Source organism: Bombina bombina, chromosome 6 (assembly GCF_027579735.1).
Source record: "Bombina bombina isolate aBomBom1 chromosome 6, aBomBom1.pri, whole genome shotgun sequence".
Lineage (NCBI taxonomy): Eukaryota > Metazoa > Chordata > Amphibia > Anura > Bombinatoridae > Bombina > Bombina bombina.
Window position 1 is genome coordinate 506,715,192 of NC_069504.1, and position 21,873 is coordinate 506,737,064.

The following is a 21,873-nucleotide window of genomic DNA, read 5'->3' on the forward strand; positions in this document are numbered from 1 at the left end:
ATATAAAAAATCATAAAAAATACCATAAAAAATACACTTGTGAACAATAGTCTTCAATTAAGTGCTGATTCCAAAGCTGTATAAAACTGTAGAACAATGTAAAAAATATATATGTAGAACAATGTAAAAAATAGTACAAAAAAAGCTTGAGAAAGGTCATTCTGGACTGAAACGCGTTGGCTGGTAAGTGTTACTTCATATTACCCATATATCTGTAGCAATCTACACTATTATATACTTTTTCGGCAGAGGGACCGCGAGCTAGCAAGAGGAAACAAAGGCTTGAAAAAGCTGAGGGACCACACACTTGAGGGCCAAGGGACCCAGGGCTGCCTGAAAAATCTCGCACGCATAGGATTGTGAGGACACTTTTTTGCAAGCAAGGTTTCTAACTTTCACACACTATCACTTATTTTCACGGACTATTTTTATTGACTATTTTTGTACTATTTTTTACATTGTTCTACATATATATTTTTTACATTGTTCTACAGTTTTATACAGCTTTGGAATCAGCACTTAATTGAAGACTATTGTTCACAAGTGTATTTTTTATGGTATTTTTTATGATTTTTTATATTCACTATTTTTTCACTTGAGGAATATTTTTTCACTTGAGGATTACACTTTGTTCTCTGTTTCACGTTTTTAAAGGAATATTTAGCAAGATTTTCATATTGATTTTAAAGACTTTGTTCTCTGTATCACGTTTCTGAAAGGAGTAGTTAGCACGTTAATTGTCACACGATATATATATCATTTGCATCACTGACCACCGGTATTTAATAACGTCTATTCATTTATTTACTTTTACACCATTGTTGATTTATATTCTAACAACAACCGGATTGATACTGATAATAGGAGACATTGAAAGCATTTTTTGTCGCTCCCCACTTACAACGTGGAAAGCACGACTCGGAATAATAAAGCTATTCCAACTCAGTGCTTTGCAGAAGGAAGCTTTCCAAACTGTCAGAAATTTAATTAGAAACCATCAGTGTTAACAATATACTTAATCCAATGCAAGGTTGGAAGAACTATTAGACTGTTAACATGGATCCATGAGGGACTTTTAGATTTTAGATCGTTTTACTTTTAATGATTTTAAGAAGGGTTTTAAAAATAAACCATTTACCATTTTTAGCTACCAATATTGTTTAAATACAAGATTGAACCAAAAAACGTATATGCACACTGTTGGAATCTCACTGGCTATTATTGTTTTTATTGTATCAAAATAAATTTACCAAAATCCATCTGTGAGTGTTAGTGTATCCAAGACCCGGCCTTCTTAAAGTTGGCGCTTTGATAAAGTTCTGAATCATTCGGTTTCCTTTTTTTGACCACTAGGGGTCAATTTATCTGAGCCAAGGGTCAATTTCAGCAGGCGCTTGGTGAATCTATCTTACACTATTCATATGTTCAGCCACTGGCACTGAACGGTCCCATTTTATATCACCCATGTGTTCCAAAATTCTTGTGCAGAGTTCTCCTATTGTTTTACCTACATAGATTAGGTGACAGCTGCACATTGCCACTTAAAGGGATGGTAAATTCAAACTATATACTAAGCGCCAGTCGATGTACAATTAAAAAATAAGAGTTTAATTCATCAAAAATACATATTTTACAACTTACTATATTAAAATATATCTAAGCACTTCTTTCCTATGTTATCCACCGTCAGCCCCACACAAAGACCATTTTTTTCTAATCCGTGACGTTTTTTCATCTTCCAATCAAAGTCATGGCGTTTTGGCATGTTTCACAAGGAGAAAAAAAAAATGATGTTGCGCATGCATTAGCGACGTCTGCTTCTTGTCTTTTTTATTGATTCGCATATGCGCATTACAATTTTGAAGACACACGTACCCACAGTTCATTGTATACAGATTATACATGGACCGACGGCTCAGTATGTAAACTGATTATCGTGACTCATTGTTTACATTTCAGCCGGACGGGTTACAAAGAGCATGCGCAATCTGTTAAATAAAGGTTACGATCACATCATAAATATTAAGAGGGGGTGGTAACAATATTGAAAAAAAAAAAAAAAACACAATATACAGGAAACGTCAAGGGGGCGGAGCTTCGGAATGAACGAACGGATATGTAAGTTTATTATATAAGACGATTTTAAATTAAAATTATAAGTAAGCGAATATTGCTGACAAATATTGTTAAACAATAATTGATGGTCTGAAATAGTAAAATTTAACATCACTTTAAGTTACTAAGCGTAATTTTTAAACTATGTTAAATCTGTGGGATAATTGATACTGTGCAATCTGGCAGTCTTCTGAACTATGTAGTGTGGGCTTGAAAAATTATCGTCTCACATTATATTAGATACATAGTTTCACAAACTGTTGGATACGTTTAAAGGGACACTGAACCCAAATGATTCAGATAGAGCATGCAATTTTAAGCAACTTTCTAATTTACTCCTATTATCAAATATTCTTCGTTCTCTTGCTATCTTTATTTGAAAAAGAAGGCATCTAAGCTATTTTTTTATTCAGACCCTGGACAGTACTTGTTTATTGGTCGGTTAAATTAATCCACCAACCAACAAGAACAACCCAGGTTGTTCACCAAAAATGGTCTGGCATCTAAAGTTACATTCTTGCTTTTCAAATAGATACCAAGAGATTGAAGAAAATTTGATAATAGGAGTAAATTAGAAAGATGCTTAAAATTGCATGCTCTATGTGAATCACGAAAGAAAAAAATTGGGTTCAGTGTCCCTTTAAACACAGCGTGAATGCCTGCTGTATTTAGTGCAAACGCTTTACTATCCACCAGTTTAGATGCATATATGCTGAGTAACTGGGAATGATTGGATGATTTAAAGTCAAAAGAGAATTATCTGTCACGTTGTTAGAATTAATTACTGTAATACCTGTAGGTTAAACGTATGCTGAATAGAGGGGTATAGATTGTATATCAGGTTAGACATCACCAATACCCACACCTCTAACATAACGTTTCCCTATCTGAACATAATACGGCACAAGCCCATGGCCACTTTTTAATTTTTCTTGATCTTTTTCCTTTGGTTCCACCTGTTAGTAAAGTTGTAATAGGGTATTATGGAGATTTAACCCTCTTTTCACATGGTATAAAGGAACTGTACATAATTTCATTATTTCTCCTCTTGAGAATTTTAATGGTTATCAATAAAGTATGAATTGTATTTCTTTCTCAAACATATACTCCTCACCTCACACATTGTTGTATATTTCTATGCTCAGTTCAGCATACTGGAGTTAAATATCCCTGAACTTTGTTAATACTACATTACAATTACACAGAACACCATCAGCATGTTATTTTTTTTATTTATTTATTATTATTTTATTCTTTTTAATATACCCACAAATTATATTGTCTATTAATAATTGCAACATTAATACGTTCATTTTTGTTTTTTAAAGGGACAGTCTAGTCCAAAATAAACTTTCATTATTCAGATAGAGAATGTCATTTTAAACAATTTTCCAATTTACTTTTATCACCAATTTTGCTTTGTTCTCTTGGTATTCTTAGTTGAAAGCTAAACCTAGGAGGTTCATATGTTAATTTCTAAGCCCTTGAAGGCCGCCTCTTCTTTCAGGGCATTTTGACAGTTTTTCACCACTAGAGGGTGTTAGTTCATGTGTGTCATATAGATAACACTGTGCTCATGCACGTGGAGTTATGGTGAGCCAGCTCTGATTGGCTAAAATGGATTTCTGTCAAAAGAACTCATATAAGGGGCAGTTTGCAAAGGGTTAGATACAAGATAATCACAGAGGTAAAAAGTGTATTTATATAACTGTGTTGGTTGTGCAAAACTATGGAATGGGTAATAAAGGGATTATCTATCTTTTTAAACAATAACAATTCTGGTGTAGACTGTCCCTTTAAATAGGAATACCAGAGTAAGACTTTGTTAAAAATCACACCAATTACTGACAGAAGGATTGCATTTAAGGACATCTCTAAGCAACATTGCCTTAATCTGTCTGGAAAAGGCTCCGTCTATTTACTGAGCTGTGGCAGATAAATCCTTGTGTTTAGGAAGCTGTGAGAACACAAGTAGAGAAATACTGCCATAGCATAAACTGACTCAGTTGAGAATGGCTGCACTCGACAAACCTAAAATTATAGTTTAGCAAACTAATGTTAACACTAAAGCTACCTTTCCCTAGAAATCAAACATTTTTATCTTCAAAGAATGTATTTATTGTTTATATAAAAATAGTTTGTAAGGTTTAAATCATGTAAATGTTTAAGGGAAATGTAAAAGCTGTGGGTCTCTTTAAAAAAAAAAAAAAAAAAAAAAAAAAAAGGAAAATGAACACACAAAATTATGTAAAGTAAGTTGACAGTATTTGAAACTATATCTCTTTTCCCCACCAGGAAATGCAACCAACGTACTCTCCCCAAAGAGAATTATGGGTATATATACTAAACCCTGTCAGGATGTTCAAGACTAAATGTCCATTTTTGCACATTTTGGTAAAAATCATGCCTGTAACTGGAAATATGACGACCGGCTTACCGTTTGGCTTCAAAATTAAAGGATTTTTTGTATATTGTATTATTGCAGAAGCATAAAAATAGATCAGCGACTTAGTACTCATCGCAAAATGCTTTATTTAAAAGTAACATTTATAGGTGTGGGGTTTTTTTGTTTTGTTTTATTTATTTTATAACTGTCCAAGGACACCACTTGAAATCACCTTATAATATGTTTATCTCATTCATTTGACTGGGGTCAGAGGTAAATTAGTTTCTACTGACATAAGTAATGACTTTGTAGCTTGTAACAGGATCCGGCAAATAACACACTTCTGCATACTGAATGCACTGTGGAAAAGGCATAACTTTCAGATATGTTTCACAGCAAAGGAAGACAAAATAGAAAATATATTTTGCAATGATGGTGACTTTTTTTTTTCTTAAAAAGAGTGAGGGCACCTCAAAAAATATCACAGATGTTAAAGGGCCATTATAGTGACACAATTACATACTCTAAGTCATTAAATCATGTAATGTCATTACTATTGATCCTGCAAACCTATGTGTTTATCCCCCCAAATGAATTAAACACATTTGGGGGGGATAAACACATAGTTAACGTACTGCTCGGAAACCTCAGATAACTGCTGGTCCTGAAAGGAAACTGGCACTAAGCCAATCAGAAGTGCTAGTTGCACAGCTGGGTAGTTAAACACATAGATTTGCAGGGTCAATAGTGATAAAATAGCATGCTCTAACAAACGAGAACATGTAATTTTCACACTACCATGGCCCTTGAACTATAAAGTAAAAAACCTAGCTAATTACCTTTAGTGATGCGCTGTGGTTGTGAGCCTTCTCTCTGCAGCATTTACTTAAAGGTTTTTTCTCAGGATCCAGATCTGTCATACTGAAGGAATACTATCAAACAAGAGGAGGATTGTGTTCAGAAATTATTTCACCAAATTCGAAGAAAGAGAGAAATGTGGATGGTGAGCAATGTAATAGCAAGTGTGTGTCACTTTAATTTTGCAATTAGGACAAGTTTGATTAAAGGGATACAAAACATTGTATATCTTATGTAGAAATGAACATATTAACCAAGTGTCACAATCATACTGCCTATAGTAGTGTGTGTCTGTCTAGGGAATGGGTTTACATTTTGCTAGTTGTAGCTTGCATGACAGGCAACACAAATATTCTGTGCATGCAGATGTCAGCAACTAACATGCACAGCTCTCTATAGAATGTAATTAGAAGCAATTGCACGGGCTCACAGATGTGCACCTGTAATTACTCAGAATAAAAACTGCTTCAAAGTATTGCTAACGATTGGCAGCATAATATATATATATAATTAATATTGTATGCTTTGTTTTTATTGTGTACGGGCCTACCCAGGTATGGTTATCAAATTATCATTTACACAGTTATGCTGGTGATTTGTGATGTCATTTTAAGCAAAGATAATAAATATATATAGTCACTCAGAATACTGGCAACAAAACAATGTTTAAAACCACTGGAAAAGTTGTACCAAACTAAGTAAGCCTTAAAGGGACACTGTACCCAAATATTTTCTTTTGCAATTCAGAAAGAGCATGCAATTTTAAGCAACTTTCTAATTTAGTCCTATTATCAATTTTTCTTCGTTCTCTTGCTATCATTATTTGAAAAAGAAGGCATCTAAGCTTTTTTGGGTTCAGTACTCTGGACAGCACTTTTTTTTATTGCTGGATGAATTTATCCACCAATCAGCAAGGACAACCCAGGTTGTTCACCAAAAATGGGCCGGCATCTAAACTTACATTCTTGCATTTCAAATAAAGATACTAAGAGAATGAAGAACATTTGATAATAGGAGTAAATTAGAAAGTTGCTTAAAATTTCATGCTCAATCTGAATCACAAAAGAAAAATTTTGGGTACAGTGTCCCTTTAAGAGAGCAAAACTGCAGTATTTAAAGGGACAATAAAGTCAAAATGAAATTGTCATGTTTCATATACAGTATACTTAGAGCCTGCAACGACAAGGAAGTTGGTTTCTTATTCAAGTTGTTTCTTATTCGTGAAATTCTGTTTCTTATTCATGGAAGTTGGTTTCTTATTCATTTTTTTTTTGTCAGACTGCTTTAAATTGACTTTAAAATAAAAATATAGGTTTTATTTATATAATAATATGATTCATATAATGTAGTTACACAGAGGTGGAATCCCTTTATACAACAATTGAATATACAAACTTGAAAAAGGGCATACGTTGGCACCAATACAAATATTACTAATTTGAATATGTAACTGATATTTTCAAAGGGTTAATAACCATTGGGCCACTGATTTCACTATGAATATATACAGGGTATTTATTCATAGTAAAATCAGTGGCCCACTGGTTATTAACCCTTTGAAAATATCTGTTACTTATTCATAAATGGTAATTACAGCACAAATGCCAGTGTTTCCATCAATTTCTGTGCCCAAAACACCATTGGGCCAGGCTAAAAACAATTGCATGGCATGGAGGGGGATCTACCCTGTATATATTCATAGTGAAATCAGTGGCCCAATGGTTATTAACCCGTTGAAAATATAGGTTACTTATTCAAAAATGGTATTTACAGCCCCAATGCCAGTGTTGGCATCAATTTCTGTGCCCAAAACACCATTGGGCCAGGCTAAAAACAATTGCATGCCATGGAGGGGGATCTACCCTGTATATATTCATGGTGAAATTAGTGGCCCAATGGTTATTAACCCTTCGAAAATATATGTTACTTATACAAAAATGGTATTTACAGCACCAATGCCAGTGTTGGCATCAATTTCTGTGCCCAAAACACAATTGGGCCAGGCTAAAAACAATTACATGCCATGGAGGGTATCTACCTTGTAGATATTCATAGTGAAATCAGTGGCCCAATGGTTATTAACCCTTCGAAAATATCTGTTACTTATACAAAAATGGTAATTACAGCACTTATGCCAGGGTTGGCATCAATTTCTGTGCACAAAACACCATTGGGCCAGGCTAAAAACAATTGTATGTCATGGAGGGGGATCTACCCTGTATATATTCATAGTGAAATCAGTGGCCCAATGGTTATTAACCATTTGAAAATATCTGTTACTTATTAAAAAAAATGAGAATTAGCGCACCTATGCCAGGGTTGGCATCAATTTCTGTGCCCAAAACACCATTGGGCCACGCTAAAAACAATTGCATGTCATGGAAGGGCATCTACCCTGTATATATTCATAGTGAAATCAGTGGCCCAATGGTTATTAACCCTTCGAAAATATCTGTTACTTATTCAAAAATGGTAATTACAACACCTATGCCAGGGTTGGCATCAATTTCTGTGCCCAAAACACCATTGGGCCAGGCTAAAAACAATTGCATGTCATGGAGGGGGATCTACCCTGTATATATTCATAGTGAAATCAGTGGCCCAATGGTCATTAACCCTTCAAAAATATCAGTTACATATTCAAAATAGTAATATTTGTATTGGTGCCAACATATGCCCTCTTTTTCCAGTTTGTATATCCAATTGTTGTATAAAGGGATTCCACCTCTGTGTAACTACATTATATGAATCATATTATTATTTAAACAAAACCTATATTTTTATTTTAAAGTCAATTTAAAGCAGTCTGATAAAAAAATTGAATAAGAAACCAACTTCCATGAATAAGAAACAGAATTTCACGAATAAGAAACAGCTTGAATAAGAAACCAACTTCCTTGTCGTGAGCCTGCAATTAAAATAAAAACAACTTTTCAGATTACTTCCATAACTAAATTGTCTTAATTCCTTATTTATACAAATCGAGGCAGTCTCAGTATTGATGGCGAGTGCTTGTGTCATATTATAGTCTTGCAGCAAGGCAGTGCGAGAGCCAAGCACACGCCTCCTCTTCAGTCATCACATCTTGTGAGATTGTGATTTGACAGGGAGGCCAGCTGACTATTCTACACCACAGATCAGAAATTAGCAACAGTATTGATTCATTTTTCATCCACCTTACACAAAGCAACTATAAGAAATATATAGAATACTAAGAACGAAAATGATTACTCTACTATGTATACGGATACCAACAATGTAGAATCTAAACATTTGCAGATAGCATGCATGTCATAATGGTAATAATTCAATATTTTTATTTCTGAAGTTTAATCCAGCCCAACCAATTAATGCACACTGCATGCAGATAGCTAACTAGTGTAAAATAAAATTCTCTACTTCATTAGATCATTTTATTTTTTAAACAAATGTCATCCTTTGTAATGGTTATACCGCTCTAAATAAGGATATGGCTGGTGAATGGAGGATACTATGTATGAAATATATATATATATATATATATATATATATATATATATATTATAACGAAATAGCACACCTATTGTGATTAAATGGATATTAAAGTTTTAAAGTAAAATTTTAGATTTACACTAAAAAAACTCATGGCTGCTGTATGACCGCTGCTTCACTAGGTCTGGTTTTGGGTTGGAAAAATACATCCCAAGAAAACATCCCAGGATGTTGTAACGATAGAATTAAGACTGTTTTGAGAGCAGGAGCTTTTTACTCAAATAATATATTTTACCATGTATAATTTCATAACACATCCAATTTAAGGTAAAAAAAAATTTGAAAACAATACGGGGATGTTAAAATGTGTAAAATTACAAACCTTTGTCTATGTGGCCCTCAACCTGCCAATCCGCAGTCTTTTGTGTTTTATCTGATAGAGGAGAGGGAGTGCCTTCAACGGGCCAATACACACACAATAAAACTGACAAAGCAAGGAGTTATGGGACTTGTAGTTTAGGCCTTCAAAGATACATAAACGAACTACACTTCCCAAATGCCCTAAAATTAGCATAATATTCCAATCTCCGTCGTATCGGTACTGCGTGGTGTTTATATAAAAAAAAGTGTTTATCAAAAAGCATTTGAATGTCAATCGTGGTTTGTTCGTTCAGTCAGTGGGGTATAAACATGGTTTTTGTAAAATCGTTTTTTCATACAACAGTTTTAAAATGAGATGAAGTTTAACCTATTATATTTGTTATTATTCTCTTAACGAACTCATTGACTTTTCTACTTGCTAATAATGTTTTACATAATTTGACAATATGCTTACGATACGATTGCAGATCGTAAATACACGCACTTGCATTCAAGGTGGTAGGTGCGAGGATTTTCTACGTTAGCTGTGGAATTGTGTTCACATAATCACTCATTGCACGATAATAGTTAAAATATAGATACAAGTGAGAAACTTTCTATGTCATGCAGCAGTAATTTTCAAAGCAAAGTGTCTACTTTGTATACTGTTTTTATATTTTTACTTTTAGTAAAGGCAAAACAAAGTGTTTTTTTTTTGGAAAAAAAAATAAGTCCAAAGAGTCGCCAATGCAATTAAATAAAAGTCCAAATTTTATTCAGGATTCATATCCAAATTCGTTAAAAGCATATGAAGGTAACATCAAAGGATGGTGGAAGATACAAAACAGGTCTTACATGTTTCGGCAGAGTGTAGCCGTAATCATAGACATAATTTGATACAGGTGTCACCCTTATTTACACAGGTAAAATGTTCCTCATTGGTTAAAACATAAAAACACCCCTCCCCTTCCATCCCTTACAAGTGAACAAAGTTTAACCCTTAACTCATCACTGAGGCTAAGCATTAGTATTTAACTTAATATAAAGAAAAAAGAACATATTGTCAATACGGTTACATCTAGATACTTTGAATAAAGCTATTTAAATGTGAGTGACAAATCATTATGATAGGAGCTGATACTAGAAGATAGATGCAAATAATTCCAGAATTCAGAGTATTAGAATTATTAGGTTACATTCATTAGAATCCTGTTCAATGCTTTAAATCAGAATTCCTGGAATAATTAACAATTGCAATGAGATCACATTAATTGATTCATACATGAGTATATAGATGCATATAATGCCAACTTATCAGTCTATACCTTAGATAAGAGTTTAAAGCAAGTCCCCAATCTAGAACCATTCATTGGTACCCGTTTATCTTTTATGAATGACAGAGAAAGTATATATATAAGTAAGAGTAATGAAATGGTGTAACCCATAATAAAGATATACTTTCAATACTATCCTAGATCATCAAATCCTAGATAGAAAGAACAAAGAAAAACGAAACCAAACGAAAACAAAATGATTCAAAATATGGCCAGCACTGATGTATAGTATCAAATCTAAAACCCTAATGTATGATATAAATAGATAGATAAACAAACATCTGATAGATAGTGGATTAATGAACCTTTACCTTATTGAACATTTATTCCCAGAAATTGATAATATCGTTTTCTGAGTTAAATCCATGAGGGGTTAATGTGCGCATTTTGTTAATCCAATAGACCTCTTGTCTAGCAAGAATAGACCACTTATCTCCTCCCCTTGGGGGTCTATTTATGGTCTCTATTGCATTCCATTCAAAATCACGCACATCTCCCCTATGAACAGTGATGAAATGTCTGGCCAATTCTGAACAATCAACTTTATTTTTTATGTAACCCAAGTGTTCTCGTATCCTGGTGCGAACATCACGACTTGTCATACCTATATATTGTAAATTGTGGCTCTTACATCCAATTAGGTAAACCACAAAAGTGGTAGAGCAATTGACACAGCCCTTAGTATTATACTCATCTCCAGTAACATAGGATCTAAAGTTAGGCCCTATTTTAATAACATCATAGGCCTTACAGTTTTTACCGCACCTATAGGTGCCATTGTGTCTAAGCCAAGAACTCTAATTCCTAGAGGTTCGGAGTTGACTAGGGGATATCATGTTACCTAGTGTAAGGTTCCTTTTGTACACGAATCTACAACCATTACTAATAGTGTCTTTCAAAAGATCATCCCCATATAAAATGGGTAGATATTTTTTAATAATATTACAGATTTGGTAATATTGCATGGAATATTTAGTAATAAAGAATGGTTTCTCATCAGTTTGTCTTCTAGACTGCATATTGTGTCTGTTAAATTTTAAAAGACTAGAACGATCAATTTGATCAGTATCTCTCATTGCATCATTAATTGTCTGAATAGGGTAACCTCTATTCTCAAGCCTTTTCCTTAACGACTGAGACTCAGAGTGAAAAGTAGCATCATTTGAGCTAATCCTCCAAATTCTGAGAAATTGTCCCTTGGCAATCCCCCTAAAAACATGTCTAGGATGAGAACTAGAAGAATGCAAAATAGAATTGCCTGCAATAGGTTTGCGATACATGCCAGTATCTATTCTATTTGTACACCTATTGAAACTTAGTTCTACATCTAAGAAATGTATAGTGTTGGGCTGCCACTCATAAGTAAATTGAATGTCAGGAATACAAGAATTAAGGTACCCAACAAAACATTTTGCTTCATGTTCAGAGAGAGTACCCACAAAGATCAAGTCGTCGATAAATCTCTTGTAATACAATATCTTCGCAGAGAAAGGGTTCATACGTCCAAGTAAATATTTATACTCAAGCCAGCCCATAAATAGATTAGCATATGAGGGGGCAAATTTTGCCCCCATAGCTGTACCTTTCAACTGGACATAATGAACCCCCTCAAAGCGAAAATAATTGTGTTCAAGAAGAAACTTTGTAGCCAAGATTATAAAATCTTTAGTATCATCAGAATAATGTGTAAGCATGTCCAAAAAGAATTTGAGGGCCTCTAAACCTAAGGAGTGAGGTATTGACGTATACAGGGCCACGACATCCACAGTTAGCCATGTCATACCCTCCACCACCTGCACAGTATCCACAAGGTTGAGTATATGAGTAGTATCCCTTAAATAACTGGGAAGTGACATGACCAATGGTTGCAGGATGCTGTCTATCCATTCGGATAGGTGCTCAAATAATGACCCTATTCCTGCAACAATTGGTCGTCCCTTTACATCCTCTAAACTCTTGTGGACCTTGGGCAGGTGGTGGAAGATAGGTACCACTGGTTCAGAAATAAACAAGAACTCAAAAGTATCCTGATCGATGATACCCAAAAATAGGGCATCGTCTAAGATAGATCGTAATCTACCCTGATACAATCTAGTGGGATTAAAGCCAAGGGCTTTATATGAAGAGACATCACTCAGCTGGCGTAAGGCTTCATTGACATACATATCTCTATCCATTACCACAATATTGCCGCCCTTATCGGCCTGTTTGACCACTATAGACAAATTATTTTGTAGAGATACAATAGCGTCCCTTTCATGTCTATTTAAATTTGAGTGGTCTACAGTTGTGGTTCTGTCTAGAGAATGCAGATCTTCAAGAACCCTTTTATGAAAGCTTTCCAAGGCTTTACCCCTAGACTGCACAGGATAGAATTTAGATTTACCTCTAAACTTCGGAGTCTGTGTGTGTGTCATACCAGAATCGGGACACTGTTCATTCTCCAAAGATTGGAGTGTAGTCAAATCACACATCTCATCAAAGTTGTCAGCCGTATTAAGTCAGTTCAGGATTTAACCCAAGTGCTAGCGTGGATATTAAAACACACGCTGGCACACTGAGAAATATCCAGGACGTGACCCACTCAGGAAACAAAATAAGCAGGATATAAGAACTTTCCAAAAGAATAGTAATTCAATATATCTTCTTGAGGACAGAATTGATTTACAGGAGATAGCGTTCCTTTCTCAGGGAAATTGACACAAACCAAAATAATGTCCCTTTAAGCAGGTTATCAGAGAACAAATAATAATGTTTCTTTCTTGAGGATTTGTAACAAACAAATAATGTTCCTTTAAGCAGGTTGTTAGAAAACAAAAGTTAAAGTTCCTTGATGCAGGATTGTAAGCAAACAAATGATTATGTCCTTATTAGCAGGATTAAAGCAAGCAAAGATAACGTCCCTTTAAGCAGGTGTCCGCAAACAAATGTTAATGTCCCTTTAAGCAGGATTCTCAGCAAACAAATGATTATGTCCTTATTAGCAGGATTAAAGCAAGCAAAGATAAAGTCCCTTTAAGCAGGTGTTCACAAACAAATGTTAATGTCCCTTTAAGCAGGATTCTCAGCAAACAAATGATTATGTCCTTATTAGCAGGATTAGCAAGCAAACAGATTAAGTCCCTTTAAGCAGGTATTCACAAACAAATGTTAATGTCCCTTTAAGCAGGATTCTCAGCAAACAAAAGATTATGTCCTTATTAGCAGGATTAGCAAGCAAACAGATTAAGTCCCTTTAAGCAGGTGTTCACAAACAAATGTTAATGTCCCTTTAAGCAGGATTCTCAGCAAACAAAAGATTATGTCCTTATTAGCAGGATTAGCAAGCAAACAGATTAAGTCCCTTTAAGCAGGATTCTCAGCAAACAAAAGTTAGCTAAAGATTAGTAGGCAAAACAAGGTCATGTGGGATAGGTTCAGACTCTAAAAGTATACCTCACATAGGTAGGGTCCGGCAGAAGCGAACAAACGGGCCCCGAGTAAATCTCCCGCCGAGATTTAAAGGTAGAGAGAGGCCGTACGTCACAGGGGCTGTCAGAGAATACGTCACGTTGCCTAGCAACGTGACGTAGGAACCAGAAGAGATCCGGGAGCCGCGGCGACACGGCGATGAACGGTGAATACATGACAAAAGTTCAGAAGCAAAACATTTTTACCAGTATTATCAGTGTCAGAATTCAATGAATCTTCTCTAGGAGGACCCTCATTCTTAAAGTGCCTGCGCAGAGTTAAATTGCGCACAAATTTATTCAAATCTAAAATAGTTTGAAAAATATCGAATTTTCTAGTTGGACAAAAACCTAAACCCAGATTAAGAACTCTAGTTTCAACATCATTAAGATGATAGTGAGAGATGTTGATTACCAGATTTTCCATTACTTCTTGGTTGTCTCTCTGAGGGTATATCTGTTTCCCCCTCTTAATTTGCTGACTACATCTGTCCCTCCTCCTCCCTTTGTTTTTAGGGCTGACCGAAAAACCTGATTATTACTTTGAGCCTGATTAGACATACCTGGTGTCTCTAAAGATTGCGTTCTGATTGAAGTACTGCTCGCTGTGCTTGTATTTCTAGGTATAGCTCCCTGAGACTTTACTTGGCCACTACATGTTGATAAACCATTACTCTGATCATTGGTGCATACAACTTGAGTATTGATTTGATTACTCTGATTCAAAGGTATATGTAAGGGTATGCTATTAGCTGTCATAGTGGGCCCAATATTACTCTGAGCACTTTCATTGCTCTTGGTAACTTGTATTACTTCATTATCAGAATTTGACCCCTCATCGTAGGAGGTGGAGAAATTGGATAGGGAATCATCATCAGTGCTTTCATTATTATTTTTAAAAGTAACCCTTTTTCCTCTATTCCTTCTCCTCCTTCTCCTACGATTTTGTCCAGTACTACCTGTTACACTTTCATTTTATCACCATTATCATTATCATGATTGAACCAGGACGGCCTGCGTCTATGTGTTTTGTGCCAGATAAATATTTGACCAGTGGAATAATCTTTCTGATCTCTGAGAAATTTAACATGTTTGACTTGTATGATTTCTTTCTTAACATTTTCAATTACATCTTGTAACATTTTGTCAAACTCACCATACCCCTCATTTGATTGATGCTTATTAAGTTCAGCCTGTAAAGAAACAATATCATTTCTAATAACAAACAATTGGTCAGTTTTATATTTGACAAGCATAAGCATAAGGTGTATAGAGCATTTAGAAAGTATACTATTCCACTCCCTGATAAAATCAGGGTCTGATACTTCAAAAGTAGGGAACTTTTTAACCCTTAAACCACGGGGGATCATATTTTGAGACACATATTTATTCATTATCCAGGTGTCCAACTTAAGTCTCAATTCTTTTATGCGTAATTGTTCCATATTGTAAAATAAGTCACTTAACTTCGTATTAGCAATGTCCAGTGTGAAAAATTCCTCCAATTCGAGACCTGCCAAGTCCAATTCATTAACCTCAGTTAGCGAAAAGTAGTTTCTATGTTCACTAGGTACCTCCATATTTATCAGAGTATTCAATAGTATTCAACAAAACAGCCAATACACAACTTCACAATTAGTACCAGAGAAAGGAGAAAGTTTCCATAGAAAATAGTACAAGCGTACAGTTTACTCCAGTAGGATTATGATGGTGCCGGGTACATAGAATTTGTATGGTTGTACATATATAAGGCAATTCCTGCAAATAGAAATGTCCCTGTGTGTGGAGGGTATCGTAGCGGTAAGGTGCAAAATGTATGTGCTGAGGGTAGTGAAATTCGTTATTCACAAGTGGACAAACTCACCAGCTCGACAGAAGAGCCGCTACATCCAACCGGTCCTGCTTCAAAGGCTTATATATTTAAAGCCCAAATTTGACCGGTATACTTGTTCGGCGTTCTGTGCCTTCACCTCCGCGAGGCTGCACAACTATGCGCAATGGCACTTCCTGTTTGCGTAGTCCTACGTCAGCTCCCGAACAGCACCAACTCCAAGCAGCGCTACTCTCTCAACCCTCCTCCACACATAAAACAGCAGTGCTCAGGAAAAGTACAACCACCCATGGCTGCAAGGCAACATGTAGACAGAAGGGCTCCTTACCCTTCCAGATAAACAGAAAAAAATAAGTCCAAAGAGTCGCCAATGCAATTAAATAAAAGTCCAAATTTTATTCAGGATTCATATCCAAATTCGTTAAAAGCATATGAAGGTAACATCAAAGGATGGTGGAAGATACAAAACAGGTCTTACATGTTTCGGCAGAGTGTAGCCGTAATCATAGACATAATTTGATACAGGTGTCACCCTTATTTACACAGGTAAAATGTTCCTCATTGGTTAAAACATAAAAACACCCCTCCCCTTCCATCCCTTACAAGTGAACAAAGTTTAACCCTTAACTCATCACTGAGGCTAAGCATTAGTATTTAACTTAATATAAAGAAAAAAGAACATATTGTCAATACGGTTACATCTAGATACTTTGAATAAAGCTATTTAAATGTGAGTGACAAATCATTATGATAGGAGCTGATACTAGAAGATAGATGCAAATAATTCCAGAATTCAGAGTATTAGAATTATTAGGTTACATTCATTAGAATCCTGTTCAATGCTTTAAATCAGAATTCCTGGAATAATTAACAATTGCAATGAGATCACATTAATTGATTCATACATGAGTATATAGATGCATATAATGCCAACTTATCAGTCTATACCTTAGATAAGAGTTTAAAGCAAGTCCCCAATCTAGAACCATTCATTGGTACCCGTTTATCTTTTATGAATGACAGAGAAAGTATATATATAAGTAAGAGTAATGAAATGGTGTAACCCATAATAAACATATACTTTCAATACTATCCTAGATCATCAAATCCTAGATAGAAAGAACAAAGAAAAACGAAACCAAACGAAAACAAAATGATTCAAAATATGGCCAGCACTGATGTATAGTATCAAATCTAAAACCCTAATGTATGATATAAATAGATAGATAAACAAACATCTGATAGATAGTGGATTAATGAACCTTTACCTTATTGAACATTTATTCCCAGAAATTGATAATATCGTTTTCTGAGTTAAATCCATGAGGGGTTAATGTGCGCATTTTGTTAATCCAATAGACCTCTTGTCTAGCAAGATTAGACCACTTATCTCCTCCCCTTGGGGGTCTATTTATGGTCTCTATTGCATTCCATTCAAAATCACGCACATCTCCCCTATGAACAGTGATGAAATGTCTGGCCAATTCTGAACAATCAACTTTATTTTTTATGTAACCCAAGTGTTCTCGTATCCTGGTGCGAACATCACGACTTGTCATACCTATATATTGTAAATTGTGGCTCTTACATCCAATTAGGTAAACCACAAAAGTGGTAGAGCAATTGACACAGCCCTTAGTATTATACTCATCTCCAGTAACATAGGATCTAAAGTTAGGCCCTATTTTAATAACATCACAGGCCTTACAGTTTTTACCGCACCTATAGGTGCCATTGTGTCTAAGCCAAGAACTCTGATTCCTAGAGGTTCGGAGTTGACTAGGGGATATCATGTTACCTAGTGTAAGGTTCCTTTTGTACACGAATCTACAACCATTACTAATAGTGTCTTTCAAAAGATCATCCCCATATAAAATGGGTAGATATTTTTTAATAATACTACAGATTTGGTAATATTGCATGGAATATTTAGTAATAAAGAATGGTTTCTCATCAGTTTGTCTTCTAGACTGCATATTGTGTCTGTTAAATTTTAAAAGACTAGAACGATCAATTTGATCAGTATCTCTCATTGCATCATTAAATGTCTGAATAGGGTAACCTCTATTCTCAAGCCTTTTCCTTAACGACTGAGACTCAGAGTGAAAAGTAGCATCATTTGAGCTAATCCTCCTAGTTCTGAGAAATTGTCCCTTGGCAATCCCCCTAAAAACATGTCTAGGATGAGAACTAGAAGAATGCAAAATAGAATTGCCTGCAATAGGTTTGCGATACATGCCAGTATCTATTCTATTTGTACACCTATTGAAACTTAGTTCTACATCTAAGAAATGTATAGTGTTGGGCTGCCACTCATAAGTAAATTGAATGTCAGGAATACAAGAATTAAGGTACCCAACAAAACATTTTGCTTCATGTTCAGAGAGAGTACCCACAAAGATCAAGTCGTCGATAAATCTCTTGTAATACAATATCTTCGCAGAGAAAGGGTTCATACGTCCAAGTAAATATTTATACTCAAGCCAGCCCATAAATAGATTAGCATATGAGGGGGCAAATTTTGCCCCCATAGCTGTACCTTTCAACTGGACATAATGAACCCCCTCAAAGCGAAAATAATTGTGTTCAAGAAGAAACTTTGTAGCCAAGATTATAAAATCTTTAGTATCATCAGAATAATGTGTAAGCATGTCCAAAAAGAATTTGAGGGCCTCTAAACCTAAGGAGTGAGGTATTGACGTATACAGGGCCAGGACATCCACAGTTAGCCATGTCATACCCTCCACCACCTGCACAGTATCCACAAGGTTGAGTATATGAGTAGTATCCCTTAAATAACTGGGAAGTGACATGACCAATGGTTGCAGGATGCTGTCTATCCATTCGGATAGGTGCTCAAATAATGACCCTATTCCTGCAACAATTGGTCGTCCCTTTACATCCTCTAAACTCTTGTGGACCTTGGGCAGGTGGTGGAAGATAGGTACCACTGGTTCAGAAATAAACAAGAACTCAAAAGTATCCAAAAATAGGGCATCGTCTAAGATAGATCGTAATCTACCCTGATACCAGTGATGTGCGGGGACTTCAGAGGCTGGTGAGGCAGTGGCTAGGAATCGGATACGCCTTCATTCTTTAGATATCCTTTGTTGAAGAAATAGCAATGCACATGGGCGAGCCAATCACATGAGGAATCTATATGCAGCCACCAATCAGTATCTACTGAGCATATTTAGATATGATTTTCAACAAAGGATATATGATTTTCTTCATTCTTTTGATATCCTTTGTTGAAAATCATATCTAAATATGTTCAGTAGCTACTGAGCATATTTAGATATGGTTTTTCAACAAAGGATATCAAAAGAATGAAGAAAACCAGATATTAGATGTAAATTGGAAAGTTATTTAAAATTGCATGCTCTTTCTAAATCATGAAAGAAAACATATGGGTTTCATCTCCCTTTAAATGGTGTCTTGGCAAACTGGTCAATTTAGTAAACATCTGATTTTATTCTAAAGGATTGTAACAGAAACTCTTGCCAGATAACAAAATGCTTGCTCTGATTGTGAGATCTAGAAATCCAGTCCCATTAAAATATGTTTAAAACATATTTTTTACTTTAATGCTGCAAATTATGCTTATAGATTCCTTCATTATTCTGTAAATATAAAAATGTTGGACTACATTAACAGCACTCATGGGATTAACTAAAAAATGAAGAGGTCTCAAAATTGCAAATATACCTTGAATATGTGTGGGAACAAGGTGACCTTATTAACACTATATGAAAGGGGGGGGAAATAAATTAAAACATAACTTAGTATGCAGATAAAGATTAAAACTGGAATCACTTTAGTAAAAACACACTTAGGATTTCTCATTGTTAGGTATGTACTGTTGCATAGTAAAGGTAATAGTGTGCTTTAGGTGCTTGCTTGGTTAATCACATAAAACTGACGTATTGCCATTTGGGTATAGCAATTTAATGTAAATAACCTTTATAAATAACCTGAGAATGTCTAAATAGCAGAAATGTCAATGTCAATTCTGCTATTTAGACATTCTCAGGTTATTTATACAGGTTATTTACATTAACTTGCTATACCCAAATGGCAATACGTGAGTTTTATGTGATTTAACCAAGCACCTAAAGCTAGCACACTATTACCTTTACTATGCAACAGTACATACCTAATGAGAATTCCTAAGTGTGTTTTTAATAAAGTGATTCCAGTTTTAATCTTTATCTGCATATTAAAATGTATGTTTTAATTTATTTCCCCCCCTTCATATAGTGTTAATAAAGTCACCTTGTTCCCACACATATTCAAGGCTTCAAGCAGCAGGTATATTTGCAATGCAATTTTGAGAATTGAGACCTCATTTTTTACTTATTCCCATGTGGCAGACAAGACAGTGCTCAGAGTGCTGTTAATAGTAACGTGACGCAGTGGGCAGTGGGCACTGCAGTAGCAGTTGGGCACGAAACTTGTCAGTGTCAAATGTTCTGTTGATCTGTGATCGGATTCGGATGTCATGTATTGTCCCTCTAATTTATATAATAAAAAACACTCACTTCACCTTAGCAGACTGTTGCTAGCACTGACCACTGGAGTCTGTCACCACCACTCAAGCACCACTCACTGACTGTGTGACTGTGTTGACCCCGACACGTCTATGGCTGCTTCTGTTCTGTACTATTATTGCACAATGAATCAATCACATTCACAGATACCATTCAGTTTGTCAGGGTCCGTCCAGCAGATTTAAGTAAATATTTCTGTGCCATTTTTAATTTATAGCCAGGGCATTTTAAGGCAAAACAGCCCACTCCTCCCCCATGTTTAACCCCTTAATGACCACAGCACTTTTCCATTTTCTGTCCGTTTGGGACCAAGGCTATTTTTACATTTTTGCGGTGTTTGTGTTTAGCTGTAATTTTCCTCTTACTCATTTACTGTACCCACACATATTATATACCGTTTTTCTCGCCATTAAATGGACTTTCAAAATATACCATTATTTTCATCATATCTTATAATTTACTATAAAAAATATTATAAAATATGAGGAAAAAATGGAAAAAAACACACTTTTTCTAACTTTGACCCCCAAAATCTGTTACACATCTACAACCACCAAAAAACACCCATGCTAAATAGTTTCTAAATTTTGTCTTGAGTTTAGAAATACCCAATGTTTACATGTTCTTTGCTTTTTTTGCAAGTTATAGGGCCATAAATACAAGTAGCACTTTGCCATTTCCAAACCACTTTTTTTCAAAATTAGCGCTAGTTACATTGGGACACTAATATCTTTCAGGAATCTCTGAATATCCATTGACATGTATATATTTTTTTTTAGAAGACATCCCAAAGTATTGATCTAGGCCCATTTTGGTATATTTCATGCCACCATTTCACCGCCGAATGCGATCAAATAAAAATTTTTTTTTACTTTTTCACAAATTTTTTCACAAACTTTAGGTTTCTCACTGAAATTATTTACAAACAACTCATGAAATTATGGAATAAATGGTTGTAAATGCTTCTCTGGGATCCCCTTTGTTCATAAATAGCAGACATATATGGCTTTGGCTTTGCTTTTTGGTAATTAGAAGGCTGCTAAATGCCACTGCGCACCACACGTGTATTATGCCCAGCAGTGAATGGGTTAATTAGGGAGCATGTAGGGAGCTTCTAGGGTTAATTTTAGCTCTAGTGTAGTGTAGTAGACAACCCCAAGTATTGATCTAGGCCCATTTTGGTATATTTCATGCCACCATTTCACCGCCAAAAGCAATCAAATAAAAAAAAATTGTTCACTTTTTCAAACTTTAGGTTTTTCACTATAATTATTTACAAACAGCTTGTGCAATTATGGCACAAATGGTTTTAAATGCTTCTCTGGGATCCCCTTTGTTCAGAAATAGCAGACATATATGGCTTTGGCATTGCTTTTTGGTAATTATAAGGCCGCTAAATGCTGCTGCGCATCACATGTGTATTATGGCCAGCAGTGAAGGGGTTAATTAGGTAGTTTGTAGGGAGCTTGCAGGGTTAATTTTAGCTTTAGTGTAGAGATCAGACTCCCACCTGACACAT

The 21,873-nt window shown here is 35.3% G+C and overlaps 1 protein-coding gene across 1 annotated transcript in view; it reads right to left on the reverse strand.

Annotated features, from left to right (window-relative positions):
• LOC128663184 (zinc finger protein 501-like) overlaps nucleotides 1-9,296 on the reverse strand; it is a 33,492-nt gene extending 24,196 nt beyond the window's left edge. The window contains exons 1-2 of the mRNA XM_053717387.1: nucleotides 9,213-9,296; nucleotides 5,341-5,433 (exon numbers count right to left, since the gene is read on the reverse strand). Of these exons, the coding sequence (XP_053573362.1) occupies nucleotides 5,341-5,421 (81 nt within the window). The 5' untranslated portion in view covers nucleotides 5,422-5,433; nucleotides 9,213-9,296. The remainder of the gene's footprint in view (nucleotides 1-5,340; nucleotides 5,434-9,212) is intronic.
• Nucleotides 9,297-21,873: the final 12,577 nt, after the last annotated feature.